The sequence below is a fragment of the Saccopteryx bilineata genome, chromosome 1, assembly GCF_036850765.1.
Source record: "Saccopteryx bilineata isolate mSacBil1 chromosome 1, mSacBil1_pri_phased_curated, whole genome shotgun sequence".
In the NCBI taxonomy this organism is placed as follows: Eukaryota; Metazoa; Chordata; class Mammalia; order Chiroptera; family Emballonuridae; genus Saccopteryx; species Saccopteryx bilineata.
In genome coordinates, this window is record NC_089490.1 from 407758303 (window position 1) to 407774374 (window position 16072).

General features: G+C 62.9%; 1 protein-coding gene across 2 annotated transcripts; it reads right to left on the bottom strand.

Annotated features, from left to right (window-relative positions):
- Positions 1–1017: 1017 nt before the first annotated feature.
- Positions 1018–13681, bottom strand: B4GALNT4 (beta-1,4-N-acetyl-galactosaminyltransferase 4). Of its 2 annotated transcripts, none has more exons than XM_066252492.1 (20): positions 13271–13681; positions 10467–10570; positions 10091–10186; positions 9925–10020; positions 9744–9834; positions 9552–9652; positions 9306–9373; positions 9048–9126; positions 7887–7953; positions 7630–7764; positions 7439–7548; positions 7237–7283; positions 6981–7078; positions 5966–6902; positions 3754–4034; positions 3458–3611; positions 3248–3320; positions 3008–3161; positions 2613–2739; positions 1018–1409 (listed from the first exon to the last, which is right to left on the bottom strand). In XM_066252492.1, the coding sequence occupies exons 1-20, from the start codon at positions 13419–13421 to the stop codon at positions 1280–1282; spliced, it is 3099 nt and encodes a 1032-aa protein (XP_066108589.1). In that variant the 5' UTR covers positions 13422–13681; the 3' UTR covers positions 1018–1279. The 2 variants fall into 2 exon arrangements, with proteins under 2 accessions (XP_066108589.1, XP_066108588.1); XM_066252491.1 differs by having other exon boundaries at positions 7237–7337.
- Positions 13682–16072: the final 2391 nt, after the last annotated feature.

Below are 16072 nucleotides of genomic sequence, written 5' to 3' on the forward strand. Positions count from 1 at the left end.
TGTGACTGCCACCTCACATGGCAAAGGGACTTTGGACGTGAAAGTAAAGGGTGTTGATTGAGATGAGGAGATTGTCCTGGGTTATCTGGGGAACCCAGAGTGACCACAGGGGTCCTTAGAAGGAGGAGGCAGGAGAGTCAGAGTTGGAGAAGATGTGAGGGTGGGAGCAGTGGTGAGGAATAAGAAAGAGGCAAGACGTCGGGTTCGAATTCAGGCAGAGGAAGAGCCCGTGAGCGGAGAAATCCAGGCAGCCTCTACGGAGGAAGCAGGTTCCATCCTAAGAGCCTCCACAGGAAGAGTGCAGCCCTGGAGAAAGAGCAATTTTAGGACTTCTGAGCTTTAGAACTGTAAGGTTATAAATGCCACCACGTTTGTGGAACTTTGTCACAGCAGCTGCAAGTTGTGGAACCCCGTATCGGCAGGCACTCAGCACCACCATGACCAGAGCCCAGCCAGACACTGGAGCTGACCCCCAGGATAGCCGGTCCTCACAGCATTGTCCAGCCTCTGGGTCAGTTACTCTTTGGTGCCCTCCTGACCTTGAACTTCCAGCAACATGAGCAGAAGCCAAACCTAGCTGATACCCTCGACCTCAGATCTGGTCAGAGGACAGTCCCCAACCCTTCGAGGAGGACGTGGGCAGGACTGACACCCAGGTTGTTTTCATATGAAAGGGAGGAAGTATGTGGCTGAATCTTTGCTTGCAGGTGGGAAGGGCACACGACCCCATAGGCACAGGGGGTTGAGGAGAACGTCTGAGACCCCTGTCCCTCCTGGTCCCAACACGGAAGCTCAAAGGGAGAGGATGGGAACGGGACAATCACCTTGGGGGGTCAGTGTGGCTGCAAATCAGGAAGGTGATCAGGAGCAGGGACAGTGCCCAGGGTCACCAGCAGGTGCAGAGCTCTCTGGCCATCGCAGAGGCCTCCCTCTGTCCCCCCCAAGAGAGCCAGGCAGAGGACCAGTCAGTCAGAACTAAAAAAAATATTTCATTTCATTCTGAATAAAAAACGGAACAGACGAGAACTCTTGGAAATCCTGAAAACAATGTCATCGCTACGGCAAAATTTCACAGAAATTATCACACAGAGTGTGGGGACAAGCCCGGGCCTGACCCACTGTCCAGGCTGCCTCTCTGGGGAGGGGCGTGAGGGATGGTGGCCTTCGTGGGCCAGAGAGGGGCAGGCACTGATGGGGGCTGTGCCCCGGTGGTCGGTCCCCGGGTCCCCAGGAACCAGGCTCAGGACTGCAGCAGCGTCTGGGAAGGGCAGCCTCGTCTTCAAGCTCCCTCCACGCGGGAGCCCTTCCGGCCGTGGCTGCGTGTGCCCCACATGCCCCGCCGGGAGTGGTAGTGGTGGAAGAAGTTCCTCAGGCGCAGCCGCTCCACCTCCAGCCCTGCCTGCAGGACCCTGGGGGGGACAGGGGGTTCTGGGCTGTCCTGAGCCTGCAGGACCCTGGGGGGGACAGGCGTCAGGGCTGGGGGGCGGGGCTTGGTCTGGGGGAGGGTCTGGGCTGTCCTGAGCCTGCAGGACCCTGGAGGGGACAGGCGTCAGGGCTGGGGGGGCGGGGCTTGGTCTGGGGGAGGGTCTGGGCTGTCCTGAACCTGCAGGACCCTGGAGGGGACAGGCGTCAGGGCTGGGGGGGCAGGGGTTGGTCTGGGGGGGGGTCTGGGCTGTCCTGAGCCTGCAGGACCCTGGAGGGGACAGGCGTCAGGGCTGGGGGGTGGGGCTTGGTCTGGGCTGTCCTGAGCCTGCAGGACCCTGGGGGGGACAGGCGTCAGGGCTGGGGGGCGGGGCTTGGTCTGAGGGGGGGTCTGGGCTGTTCTGAGCCTGCAGGACCCTGGGGGGGACAGGCGTCAGGGCTGGGGGGCGGGGGTTGGTTTGGGGGGGTGTCTGGGCTGTCCTGAGCCTGCAGGACCCTGGAGGGGACAGGTGTCAGGGCTGGGGGACGGGGGTTGGTCTGTGGGGGTCTGGGCTGTCCTGAGCTTGCAGGACCCTGGAGGGGACAGGCGTCAGGGCTGGGGGGGCGGGGCTTGGTCTGGGGGGGTCTGGGCTGTCCTGAGCCTGCAGGACCCTGGAGGGGACAGGCATCAGGGCTGGGGGGCAAGGGTTGGTCTGGGGGGGTCTGGGCTGTCCTGAGCTTGCAGGACCCTGGAGTGGACAGGCGTCAGGGCTGGGGGGACAGGCGTCAGGGCTGGGGGGCGGGGGTTGGTCTGGGCTGTCCTGAGCCTGCAGGACCCTGGGGGGGACAGGTGTCAGGGCTGGGGGGTGGGGGTTGGTCTGGGGGGGCCTGGGTTGTTTTGAGCCTGCAGGACCCTGGGTGTGGGTGGGACGAAGTGGTCAGGACCCCAGTCCGGGAGCGAGGGGTGTCAGGGCTTCCGCTACTGTAGGTCCCGGAGGACAGGGACTCAGCCGTCACTGGGCTTACAGAATCTGGGGCAGCACTGGTTCAAGGGCCATCCCTAGTCTGCAGGAGGCTAATGTGGGAAGTGGCCTCAGGGAATGGGGGAGGATCCCAGAGTCTCTCCAGGCCTGCATGCAGGCGCTGGGTGACAGAGAAGGAAGAGCTGAAAGTCTGTCTCCGTGATGGTAGGGTGGGGGTGGGGGGGTCACCTGTCCAGGAGCTCCCAATCCTCGCCGCCCCACTGGTCCCGGAATTCCTCCGTGTTCATGCCTCCAACGCGGTCAAAGTCGGACTTGTAGATCCCAAAGAGGCCGAAGCCATTCACCTCCCAGTACCCTGGGTGGCAAAGGGCACCCTTCATAGATCAGGTCCTGCAAGGCTTCCCCTGAACCTCAGGAGGGGTTTTACGGTGGGTCCCACCATCAGGGGGCTCCCAGGGTCACCCTCCCTTGTTGATATAACCCAGGAAACCTGCACGTGACCAGGGTGCTGCGGGAGGCTCCTAGCAGCTGGGAATGGCCCAGGGATCATGGGGAAGGACCGGGCGCTATTGGGGGGGGGGTCCTAGCCTTGACCCTGGCATTGGTAGGACTCCTGGCATTACCGTGTGGGTCCCCAGGGGAGCTCCCGCAGCCCAGGCGCATGACCACAGGTGCGAAGGCGAGCTTGCCCTCCACGCAGTGCTTGCGAATGCCATCCAGAATGTTGGGGGGGAAGTGGATGTGCAGGTCGCAGAGGAAGACGATGCTGCTGGCGTCCTAGAGGTCGAAAGGAGGCCTGAGAGCTGCCCTCCCCGCAGAAAGGCAAGTCCAGGCTTTGCCGTCCTTCCATCCCACCCACGCACCTCCACGGCGTCCACTCCCGCTTGCAGTCCCGCGGAGCGCTCGAAGTTTCCGGTTCGCCTCAGGTATTGGTATCTGGGGGGTGGGGTGCGTGGGAGGTGACAGGTAACAATTCTTCGGGGGGGGGGGAAGGAGAGCCCACCTCCCCAGGAGGGAAGATGTACTGGGTCCCCCCTGGTATGTGGGAGGAGGAGGAGAGAGAGCACTGTTACCCGGGCAGCTGTGCTGCGTGCAGGGCCTGCTCTACGTCCATGTCTTCGCTCTCAAAGTCCACCAGGATGACGCTGAAGTGCGCGTCTCCGGTGCGGGTGTACAGCGCAGCCATGTCCGCCAGGAACTGTGCCACCCAGCGGGCCTGGTTCTTCACTGGAAGAGGATGGGGACACTGGGCCCAGTCCGCCCCCCCCCCACCGGTCCAGTGGCGCCCTCCCCCACTCCCCACGAGCCCTGGGCTTCGGAGAGTGTCCCCCACCCAAACCAGGTGCCACCCCGCCGCAGCCCCGCGCACCTGGCACGATGAAATGAACCATCACATTCTGGCGCCAGGCCAGGTGCAGTGGCCGGCAGAGCTCAGGGCGGCCGTCGGGGCCAGTGGGGGCGGGCTCTGGGCTCTCTCCGTCCACCTCCGCGTCCTCTGCGCGGGCTCCCGGCAGGCGCAGGAAGACGTACTCGGACAGGCGCAGGCGGCCACCCCCGCGGTCCTGGAGCTCCAGCTCCAGGAGGAAGCGGCTCCCGCGAGCGGAGTCCCGCCGCTTCTCCACGTTCACGATGCGCAGGAGCACATAACGCCTGGGAGGCGAGGCCGGGTCAGCCCACCCGGGCTTCTCCCTGAACCTCGCCCACGCTCTCAGCTTCCAAAAGGAGGTCCCACCTGTTACCCCATCACACCTCACACCCCAGGGGAGTTCCAGGAAGGCAGACCCATGCTTTGCTATCCCCCCTCCCGGGGCAGCCCATAGGGGGACGCCCCCCACCCTAACCCGGCCCTCCCGGGTCTTCCTTCCACCGCGATCTTTATGACAGGCGCTGAAACCCGCGGTGGCACCCACTGCACACAAGACAAGGTTGCAGCGTCCTAAAGGACCTTCTAGGACCTAGAGCAGTCTCCAGCTTGTGGCTTCCAGCAGCCCCTCACGTTAGTGAGCAGACTTCCTCTCCCCCTGGGGTCTTTGTCTTGGGGTGTCCCTCTGGCTTGCCCCATCCTCCCCAGCTCCCTCTGGGCCCTGGTGGCTCCTCTGAGAAGCCTTTTTCTGCATCCCCTTGCTGTCCTGGTCCCTGAGGGAAGATGCCACTGGTCCTGCCCTGAGCTGCCCTCTGCAGAGCACCTTACTTTCCCTCCGCTCTACCCTCAAGAAGAGGTTTCTCCTACTCCTGGGGGAAACAGGACTCTAACCTTGACTAAGGCCAGTCTTCCTTTAGCCATGTGTACCCCTCTTGCAGGCACTGCCCCCGCACTGGAAGCTGTGACTTCCCAGGGGTCCTGGCTCACCCCTTTAGCCCCTGCCATCCCCACCACACTCTCCCCAAAGCCAGGGACTTTCTGCCCGAAACACTCTGGGTCTGTCTGCACTCTCACTCTTGGGGCAACAGCCATGACCACTCGACTCAACAGACCTCCTGTGCCTATGGGATGCTGAGCTTAAAGCCAAGGGCAGGCTTGTCCTCTCAGCCACCTAGAATAAAATCTCCCACCCTCAAAGTCCAGGCCGTCTCGTCATGGCCATGGTCATGTCCCAGTCACATTAGGCCCACCATCTTGGTCCCCATGGTCTCTCCTGTCCACTCCCCTCAGAGGCAGCAACATGCCTGCTTTCAACTCAAACAGGTCAAAACCCTCTCCTGCTCAAAACCTTATATCACAGGCAAAAAAAAAAAAAAAAAAATCGGCCCTGGCTGGTTGGCTCAGTGTTGGCCTGGCATGCAGGAGTCCCAGGTTCGATTCCCGGCCAGGGCACACAGGAGAAGCGCCCATCTGCTTCTCCACCCCTCCCCCTCTCCTTCCTCTCTATCTCTCTCTTCCCCTCCTGCAGCCAAGGCTCCATTGGAGCAAAGTTGGCCCGGGCACTGAGGATGGCTCCATGGCCTCGCCTCAGGCACTAGAATGGCTCTGGTCACAACAGAGCGACGCCCTGGATGGGCAGAGCATTCCCCCCCTGGTGGGCATGCCAGGTGGATGCCGGTCAGGCGCATACAGGAGTCTGACTTCCAGCTTCGAAAAAATGCAAAAAACAAAAACAAAAACAAAAACAAAAAACACCTGAGTGTGGCTTTCAGAGTCCATGACCAGGCTCTGCCCTTCTTCAAGGCTTGGCACAACTCTGAGAACTCTCAATGCCCCCCTTGAGGCCAAACTGGGGCCTGGGAAGACCACAGAGGGCAACGAGGCAGAAGCCCTGTGCCCTCCCCTGAAATCAGGTGGAGACCCCCCCCTCGGAAGGCCCAGCAGAAATGTGCCTGGAAAGGAGGGGTCTAGGGGCTCTTAGCTTGACCTTTGGGTGTGTCTATCTGGAGGAGTGGCCTGGGTGGGTGGCTCAGAGCATCTTCGGATCCAGATTCAAGGTGACAGGCTGGGGTATGAAGGGACAAGTGCCCCAGGTATAAAGGGGGACCAAAATGGAGAGAAGACACTTGCCTAGGGGCTGTGAATGCTACTCCCAGATCAGCTTTGGGGAAGGCCGAGGGTTCCGAGGAGGCGGGGTCCCCCCCCCGCCCCCCCATACCCTCCGTGTTGTGCGTTGAGCCGCTCCATGTACTGAGCCACCACGTCCACGGCCTCGGCCTCAGGCAGCTGCAGGTTCCCCGACACGTTGCAGCGCAGGTCATTCCAGTCCGAGCGCAGCAACTCGAAGTCCACCGCGCCCACGCTGAACGTGCGCTGCCAGTCGATGGCGTCCTCGCGCCAGCGGCCCAGAGTGGGGCCGGCTGCCTCCTCGCTGTCCTCGGAGGCAACATCATCGCCAGGGGTCCCATCATCGTCCCCTTCTTCTTCTTCCTCCTCCTCCTCCTCCTCCTCCTCCCCCCCAGGCAGCTGTGGCCTCGACACCTGGGACACGCTCAGGAAGGAGGTCACAGGCCGCATTTCGGAGGATGTGTTCAAGTTCTCCGTGGGTACCGCCAGTCCCAGCAGCCGTGCCTGGCCCTCCCGGCTCCCCGGGGTGGCCTGCGCTTGGGCAGAGAGCCTCAGCCTCGTGGCCTGGGAGCTGCCGGTCCTATGGCCTCGAGACTGGGGTGGCCGGGGACGCACTCGCAGCTGCACCCTGGGCAGAGGTCTGGGGCGCAGGAAGACGCCCGGGAAAGGTGGCCAGGCTGGGCCGCCTTGACTGAGGGGTGCCAGAGGCCGAGGGGGCGCCCGCGGGCCCGGCCGGACCCGAGTCACATATACTTTTGAGGGAGGCTGCTCCGCTGCAGCCCGGGGGGGCGGGGCGCGGCCCAAGAAGAGGGGCAGGGGTCTCGCAGCCCTGACGGCCCAGCTCAATGCCCTGGAGCGCCTGGGGGTTCGCTCCTGTGCTGGGCTGGAGGGCGCGGACGGGATGGGGGTGGCTCTGGCCTCTGTGGGGGCTGTCGGGATGGGGAGTCGGCGGCTGCTCTGAGCCGGGGTCGCCTCAGTGGGCTCCAGGCTGTCAAGCAGCTCCCCGTCGTCCTCATCATCCAGGAAGTCTGTAGAAAGTGTGGGTAAGCCTGACCCGCCTAAGCAGAAGCCAGCCTGGGGCGCTGGGGGGTTGGGGAGCTCCTCACCATCCGGGTTGAGAAAAAGGAAGGCTCGACGCTGCACCTGCTCATCTTCCTCCCCCTCTTCCTCCCGGTCCATCTTCATGTACTTATAGAACCCAAACCTGGTGGGGGGCGGGGCATAAGAGACCCGCTAGCAGAGGCCCCGCCCACCTCCCCCAGGTGCACGCCCACCTCCCCGAGGTGCACGCCCGCCTCCCCCAGGTGCACACCCACCTCCCCGAGGTGCACGCCCGCCTCCCCCAGGTGCACGCCCGCCTACCTTTCCAGGTAGAGCGGAGACTCGCGGTAGAAACACTTGTTGTCCGTCTCCATGTGAGTGAGGCGCGTGTGGTCATTAGGATAAACGAAGGACAGGTACACCTGGGGCGGCGCAGAGGGCTCAGGGCGGGGCTGGAGGGGCTCAGGGGACCCTGGTGGGGAGGGTCCGTGTCTCAGGGTCTGTCTTGGCCAGCAGTACTTACAAATTGTAGTCCCTGGTATCTCGCGATAGGGAAGTCCTTGACCACGTAGGTGGGGGCGTAGGCACAGGGTTCCAGCACGTTCTCCAGACTCGAAGGCTCCACTCGAGGAGCTACAGGAGGGGTGGTCACTGCGAGACAGCCCGGAGCCCCCGCGCTGCCCCCCCCCCCCACTCCCACAGGCCTCCTCTCACTGAGGAAGAAGGTGTCCCTGGGGTCTGGGCTCAGCATGTCGGCCCTGGGCTCCTCCTGTGGCAGGCGTCTCCCCACGTGGCTGGCTGGGGACTGGGGGATGTGGGCGACACGGTCCATCTTCAGGGCTGACTCGTCTGGAGGCAGAGGGAAGTGTGAGGTCCCAAGAACCCCCCTCACAAGCCCCTGCCCACATCTAGAGGCCGTCCAGAGAAACTGCCCATCAAGAGCCCCCCCCCCCCCCCCAGCAGCCTCGCACCTGTGTACAAGGAGAGGTGAGCAGAGCCTATGATCTCAAACTTCAGGCCAGGCAGGAAGGCTCGCCACTGGTGGGTGGAGACGGTAGGTGGTCAGGGTCAAAGGGTGGGATGGGGGTGGGAACATGGCTGTGCCAGAGAGGAATGAGTCTCCTCTGACAAATGCAGGGGAGCGAGTGGGGGGCCACCTCTTCAAGGACGCAGGAAGCTCTGAGGATGGATGGGAGAGGGGCCTCAGGAAGGGACAGCAGGGAAGCTGGGGGAAGGCCCCGGTGGCAGGTAAGGGGACTGCATGCCCCTTTCAGGCCTTTCCTGACATTCTGAGTGCTCCCTCCCCGGCTGGTTATGATTTCCAGCCCACCTACCCCCCCCCCGGGCCCTGTACCCCCATCCTCTGCAGCCACTGCTCTCCTAGAGGTCATACTGGCCTGCCAAGGGCCAGAGCCAGTGCCCCCTCCCCATTGTTTTTCACTCCTGTGGCTGCTCCTTAGTCTCCTCTGCAGACCTCGTCCCTCTCCCACCCCTGTCAAGTTGGGGTTCCTGGGGGCCGTCCCAGGCTCTCTTCCGTTTTCAGCTCATCTGGGCCCCGTAAACTACCCCACCACCCAGCTTCTACAAGATCATCCCAAACCTGCACCTCAGCCTGGATCCTCCGCCAAGCTGAGCTTGGCTAACACCCAGCACACACACCAAACACCTGTGACATCTCGGGGGTGGGGCTGAGGACCCCCCAGACCACTGTGGTCACCCTCGCACACTCCGCCAGGCCCAGGCCCTCTTCCTGACACCCTTCTGGTCCCACCTCCCCATCCAGGGACCAATGGCCCGTACAAGTCCCCTCGGGTTCTCTCCACACAGTGGCCCGAAGTACAAATCCAGTCGCCTCATTCTCAGGAGAAGCCTGAGCTATCCCCAGTATGGATGACTCCCAGATCCTCTGCCTACTGGACCTCCCTGTGAATCTTTCATCTCTCAAGATTCTACTCAAGGGCTGCTTCCTCCAGGAAGCCGCCCAGCAGTGCTGACTGCCCTGTCCCTAGTTAACTGCCATGTCAACTAGACAGGAAGCTCCTGGGGGCAGGGTCCGCAGTCATCTTTCCTTCTGTGGGGAGTAGTTGGCTGGAAGGGGGAGGCCGGGAAGGGGAAGTTGGGGGCGCACTCACACCCACTTCCACGTGATCTGAGCCTCGGTCATCCTGCTTGTGCAGCAGCTCAAAGTAGTACCTCCGGGAAGCCATAAGTCTGGGGACACGAGAATCAGAGGGGCACCTCAATATGCCTCAAGAACCCCAGACAGATAGAGACCAGAGTGGGTGGAAGGCTCAGGGCTCATCCCTCCCTCAGAGGGGCAGGGAAGGACATCTGCACTGTGATGTCACCGAGAGCCTCGTGCACGTGCACACACACCCCCAGTCACTCACCGCCTGGGCTTGGACACCTGGGAGCTGAACTTGGTGAACTCTCCAGGTGCTGTCCACTCCGAGCCAGTCTGGAGGGCAGGGTCAAGAGGGGAGAGGAGCTTACCCTCTCCTTCGGAACACCAGCCCCATCCCGTCCCTGTTCCTAAGAAGTCGGAGGAGACAGGAGACCGAGGCCACAGCAAGTCGTGAAGTGAGGGGGGGGGCAGAAGGTAGAGCTGGGGTCTGGGCTATGGGATGGGGGGGTACCTTGCCCACAAAGGCCACCAGCTGGGCACCTGCCGGGCTCTCGTTTGGGCTCAGCCAGAACTCCGAGTTGTCATCCGAAGCCACCGAGAACTGGACGTCGCCTAGGCCATAGGACAGGGGCTCAGGAGGAGGTGGGGCCCTGGGGCCCCCTCCCCCACAGGCCCCTACCCCCGCCTCTCCCCTCCCCCGCACCATCTCTTGCCGGGTGGAGGAAGCCGAAGATCCGGAGTCCGTAGTTCTTCCACTTGGGGGACACAGCCAACTTCTTCACAGTGGTGCGGGTCTGGGGGCAGCGACCTCTGACATCAACACCTACTCAACCCTCGCCCGCCCTGGAAAACCAGCGCGCCCCTCCCCCCACTCCGGCACTCACGTGAGGGAACAGGGGGAAGTGCAGGTTCTTCCGCAGGTGGCCCACGGCGCCCCCACACCAGTCCTCGAACACGTGCAGGTTCACCTGCCCCTTGTACTGGGGGGGGAGGGGTTCTTACCTTCTGCAAAGCCCATCCCAGCCCTCCCCGCAACATGCAGAGGCTTACCTCCTCCCGCCACGGGGGTGCCTGACGGGTGAGGTTCACGGGGGGCAGCCTTCCAGCCCCCCCAGAAAACAGCATGTTTGGGTCCCGACCTTCGGGCTACAGGACAGAAAGGGGCACAGGGTCAAAGCTGAGGATTGTGAGGGCAGGGGTGGGGGTCTCACAGCCACACACACATGGTCCGGGACACAGCCACACAGGCGTGCAGCACCCACACCCGTGCAGACACGGACCTTCAGGCCGACGTCTGGTTGGCTGTGTCTGGGCCATGCTTGGCGCTGGAGCGCACCTTGCACCCCGTCACGCCCAGCCCCCACCCGTGGCCTCAAGGTCGCCTTCTGTGCAGAACACATGCGCTCTCCCCAAGAGCCCTGCTCACCGCCTGCTCCTCCTCACGACTCTCGCTGGAGTCCTCTGGCCTCTGGGTGGACAGTGCAGCCCGGACTCCCGGGCCATCTGTCACACCGGTCAGCTTCTCGCCATCTGTGGGTGACACACAGGATGTGACCCGGGCCCAGGCTCTCTCCAAGGCCACAGTCCCTGCTGCTGGGGTCAGGCACCCCCATCACAAATGGCGGGACCAAGGCAGAAAGGCCAGTGTCTCCTGCTGAGGCCCCTATTCCTTATGCTGCCTCGTGCTGCCAGCCACCCCACCCTTAGGTGGCACAAGTGCTCTCTGCTGGGTCCTTCTCCCACATCCCACTGTGGGAGGGGGACGCACCAGAGCCCTCCACCTGGCCGATGTGCGGGAGCCGTTATGTGTGTGCACATGCCAGTGTATATGTGGGCGCACACACCCCCATTTGGCCATCCTCATCAGTGGCTCCGCTTCCAGGAAGACCCCCAGGACTGCTCTGTGCCCTTGGCACTTTTCCTGTGTGCTGGAATGTTTTGGGTCTGCCTCCCTTTCCAGAGCAGAGAGCTAAGTAAGTGTTGGTTAGTGCCAGAGCTTGTCTTGAGGCTAAGCTGCCCCAGCTCTGGCAGTGCCACCTGCTCCCTTGAGCTTGGGGTCTGGTACCAAAGAAGCCAGAGGAAGGATAAGCACACTGGTCTGGCTGCTGGCAGGACATTGGAAACCCTCCCCAGGTCTGTCTACGGACATCTTCAGAGCTTGGCAACCCACACCCCCTAGCCTGGGGCACACCACCTCTGTAACCCCAACTCCCTCAACTACCCAGACCTCCTTCCTGAATATGCCCTTCATCCCCTGGGGGTCCAAAGCTGGAATCTGAGCCTGAGGGGAGGCTTCACGGTACCCCAGCTCTGTCCCTCCGGCAGCACCCTCCCAGGGACACCCAACCCCAAAGGGCCAAGCCTGGGCGTTGACACCCGTTCCTCAGTTCAGACCAGGAGCTGGATTCCCGTGTGCACACTTGTCCTGGGCCTTGGCTCCGGGGGAGCGTAGCTGCTCATTCTGGATTTTACCCATCTCTGTCCTCTGTCCAGCTAGGAGGTGAGCCCCCAGGGACTACCAGCCAAGTCCCCACAGCCTGCCCCCTAGGGCCCACTCCTGTCAAGATATCCGTGGGCCTTGGGAGCCTTCGGCAGTGAGTTCCCAGCCCAGGCTGCCACCATGGTCCCCGCTTCCTCTCCCTGCACAGACTGCTGTACACCGGGAAGGCAGACCTCCTGCCCCGCTCCCGGGCCACCTCTCCAGTGGAACCGAAGAGCATATGGATGCCCAGAGTCAGGATGGCCTCGGACGCATCCAGCTGCTGCCCTGGTGAGGGCCCAGGTGGCTGGACAGGAGGTGGGGCTGCAGTCCAGGGCTGAGCTTTAGGGGCTGAGGCTGTTTCTGGAAGGTGGTGCCACAAGGCTTAATCTTCCCTGAATAGCTCCTGCCTGCCTGGTTTTCATGGTCTCAGAAGTGGGGAGAAAAAAAGTGGGGTTCCCACACCTGCACCCCTCCCGTTTGCTGAGCTAGACTCCCCGGCTGCACAGGAAGTCTAGCTGCGGAGTGCTGTGGTTGCTGAGGAAACCGCAGAGGCGTCTGAGGAGGGAGCTGGTTTTGCTCTCTGTCACTGGGTCACACTCCAGGGTCCAGACTTACTTGCTGACAGCTGGGGGAAGGGGTGCTTCTCTGAGGGACGGAACAGTGTTGGAGGGTGTGGTCGCTGTCAGGTGTGTGGACTCTGGGGTGGGGGCTTGGAAGGGTTTGGTACAAGCACAGACCTCTGGCTTGGGGTCTGTGGGGCCAGATGTCGGGTGGACCACTGGGAGGCAGAGGGGCTTCAGCACGTGAGGGCAGGGATGGGACTGAACAGGGAAGTTTGGACCGCTTTGTGGAGGCGCCCCAGATGTAGTGAGTCAGTCAATGTATTGAGTCTAAGAAGCAAGACTCTCATCCCTTCCCCCGTCCCAAGGACACCCCCACTTCCTTGAGAAGTGTCGGGGGGCAGCCTGGCTAGGATCTTCTCCGTCCCGAGGTGTCCCTTCTCCCCCGTTCCACCTCTCAGGTTCCAGTCTGTCCTTCCTCCTTATCCCACTCAGGGTTTTCATGCTATTCCTGCTGTTGGGATGCTCTTGCTGTGTCAAAGGTCACCACCGCCAAGGGGCCTTCCAGGATCCTCCTGGTGAAAGCGGCAGGACCCCTTTCCCAGCGCACCGGCACCTGATTTGCTTCCCGGGCTCACTGTCCCCACTGGAGTGTGCGCTCGGGGAGTCTGGGAGCGTTCACTCCAGTCTAGATGGCCATGACCATGCTTTCCCCCAACACACAGAGCCAGGTCCCAGGTTCACCGAGGGCACCCCCTCCAGGAAGCCTTTCAACAGCACGCGCTCGCCCTAAACTGCTGGAGGCTGGCTCTCTGACCCCTGCCCCCAGCAGGCGGGGAGACCGAGGCTCTGCTAAGTTCACAGGCAAGTGGTGGAGGCAGAAGCCAGGCTTGGCCTCGGGAAATTCCAGCGGGCAAGGCCCGAAGGAGCTCTCTCCAGGAGCCCGTTAACCCTGTCCCTACCGGCTCCGGGCCGGAGGCGGAGTCCGCCCCAGGGTCAGGGATGCTCCCCGAGGGTCGCGCTCGTCCCTGTGACGTCATCGGGCGCCCGGGCCTGGCAGAACCGCGCCCCCTGCGCTCAGATTGCCTCGGACGGCGTCTGCGGGCGGGTCCGGCCCACGTCGAGAGCCGGGCTCGGCCGGGGGCCCCTCCCCGCCCCCCGGCCCGGGGCGCGCCTCGCCTCCCGTACCTCTCCCGGAGCCCAGCCGCTGGGGCTGCGCGCGGCCCTGGCGCACCAGGCTCAGGTGCACGTACGTGAGCCACGCGGCGCAGGTGAGCAGCACCAGCACGAGCAGCAGCTTGATCTGCTTGCGGATCTTCTTCACGGGGAACCACGGCATCGCGGCCGGCCCCGCCTCGCCCCGGGGCCGCGCTCAGCGGCGCCGCTGCGGCCTGCGGCTCCCGCGCGCCCCGCGCCGCATCCCCCAGCCCCGCATGGTCCTTTGTCCGCCGCCCGCGGCCACGGGCTGCGGCTGCGACCCCAGGCTGCCCTCGGCCGCGGGCCTGGGGTGGGCGGCGGAGCGGCTCAGGCGGTGCCCCCGCCCGGCCCCGCCCGGCCGCTCCGGCTCCACGCTCCTGGGGGCCGCGGCGGGACCCAGCAGCATCCACGCTGCGGTGCTACCCACCGTGAAACTGACCCGGCCGGCGCGCGGCGCCAGCCAATCGAGTCCCACCAGCTCGCGGGAAGCCAATCCGCGGCGCGGGAGGCGGGCCGGCGTGCTAGGGTGTGCCCGGCGCTTATCCGCGCGCAACGCGCGCCCATCCACCTGAGCGCCCGGGCCGGCGCCGCGCGGGGGCGCGGGGACCCGGGGACCCGGGGTTGGGTGGGAGGGATGGCAGCGCAGGACCCGGGGGTGGAGGGGACGAGGGGGTGTAGAGGGCCGGGGACAGGGGGATGCGGTTGGCGCGGACGCGGGAAAGGGGCGCTGGGTGAGGGTATGGGGAGGTGCGGAGTATCAGGGACAGGGATGGGTCGGAAATGCTCAGGGGGCCGGGGAGGGGGTGTTTCAGAGGACGGAGGGTGGGGGACAGGCAGACACGGGTCAGGTGTGCGGGGGACGGGGGTGGTGCGGAGCACCGGGGCACGCAGGGACAAGGGAGAGAGGACGGGGGACAGAGGGTTGGGACTGCTAGATGGTTGCTCTGAGGATGGAGTGGGAAGAGGGCAGATCCCAGACACAATGGATGGGGAGGTGCGAAGAGGTGGGGGTGCTAAGGACCGGAGACTCGCAGACTTGGAGACACGGGGCCGGACACTAGGATGTGTAGGAATGGAGTCCGCAGCCTGTGCAGGCTACAGGTGGGGGGCGACAGTGGGGACACGGGGAACTGGGTGATGGGAAGACACTGGGGGCTTGAGGAATGTGAGGGAAAGGCCGGAGATGAGGGGCAGCCTGGTTTTGGAGTTGCAAAACAGCCTCTGGCAAACAGCCTCCCAGAAGGAGTGGGGCTCACGGTGGAGGAAGAGAGGGAAGTTTGGGGGACAGACACACGGGTAGCTGATGATGGTGTAAAGGGTGGGGGTGTGCGGGGTCCACAGGCTGGATAGAGGTGAGGCTGTGGAGGGTCTGAGAGCACGTGGCTTCGCTCTGAGAAGGATGACGAGACACCAAAGGATTATGGGGCCACCAGGGTGGACAAGGGCAGTGGAGAGAAGATGGAGAGCAAGCAACGGCCAGGCCGAAGGGCAGGACCCACTGGAAGGAGGCAGCAGATGGGCACAAGCTGGCTCTTCCACTGCCAACCTGAAAGGAGGGGTCCAGCGTGGCTCCTGCTCAGCTGGTGGAGTGTGGGTGAGAGATGCACTCTGCTCCACCTGGCTCTGGTCCTGTACCCCTGTCTTCTCCAGTTCCCTCTGCCCCGCTCCAGCCTGACCCGCCTGCCCCCGTGTCCTGCCTGCTGTTTGTTCCCGTCTTCCCTGGCTGTGGAACACGCCACCCAACCGTAGCTGTATAAAGCCACTCTTTTTGACACCCCATGGGTCAGGAACTCAGGGCCCAACAGGACAGCTTTCCTCTGCTCCATGACGTCATGGCCCCTGGGTGGGAAGACCTTCCTGGCTGGGTGACTCTGGTGGCTGGGCTGGGTTATTTGCTGGGGAGTTCTGCACCGCGTCGGTGCCTAGGGGAGATGGCTGGGCTCCGCAGAGACAGTTCAGCAAAGTTCCTGAGTGTAGCCACTCCAGGGCATTCGCCTCTGGGCTTCAGCAAACCAGGCAGGGAGTAGCGGCACACCATTCTGTCACATGCTGTCACAGGCTTCTTAGGTCTGAGGAAGGGACACGGACCCCATGTCACCCTGGGAAGATTGTCCAAGAAGTTGCAGTTCTCACACCGACACACTGTCCCTCGTCCTTTTATTCTAACCTCCGGTCAGGGAATGGAATGGCTACATTCCTCTGTTTATGTCATTGTCATCTTTCCTTCAAACAACATGACATTTCAAACGTTTTTTCCCCTGTTACTTCCCACTTTCATGCCTTCCTCCAATTCACTTTCCATAATGATGCTATTTATGCATTTAAAAAAATACATAGCAAATTGTATCAATTTTAACATTATGTTAACAGTATTGTGTTGGCCCTGACCGGTTGGTTCGGTGATAGAGCATTGGCCCAGTGTATGGATGTCCCGGGTTTGATTCCTGGTCAGGGCACACAGGAGAAGTGCCCATCTGCTTCTCCACCCCTCCCCTTCACACTTCTCTCTCTCTCTCTTCTCCTCCTGCAGCCATGGCTCAATTGGAGCAAATTGGCCCCAGGTGCTGAGGATGGCTCCATGGCCTCTGCCTCAGGCGCTAAGAAGGGCTCTGTTGCTGAGCAATGGAGCAACATGTCAGATGGACAGAGCATCACCCTCTAGTGGTTTTGCCGGTGGAGCCCGGTCAGGTCATCTGCGGGAGTCTGTCTCTCGGCCACCCCTGCTCTCACTGAATTAAAAAACAAACTAAAACGGTGCTGTGTTACAAATCTCACTATGTTTCTTACACGTCT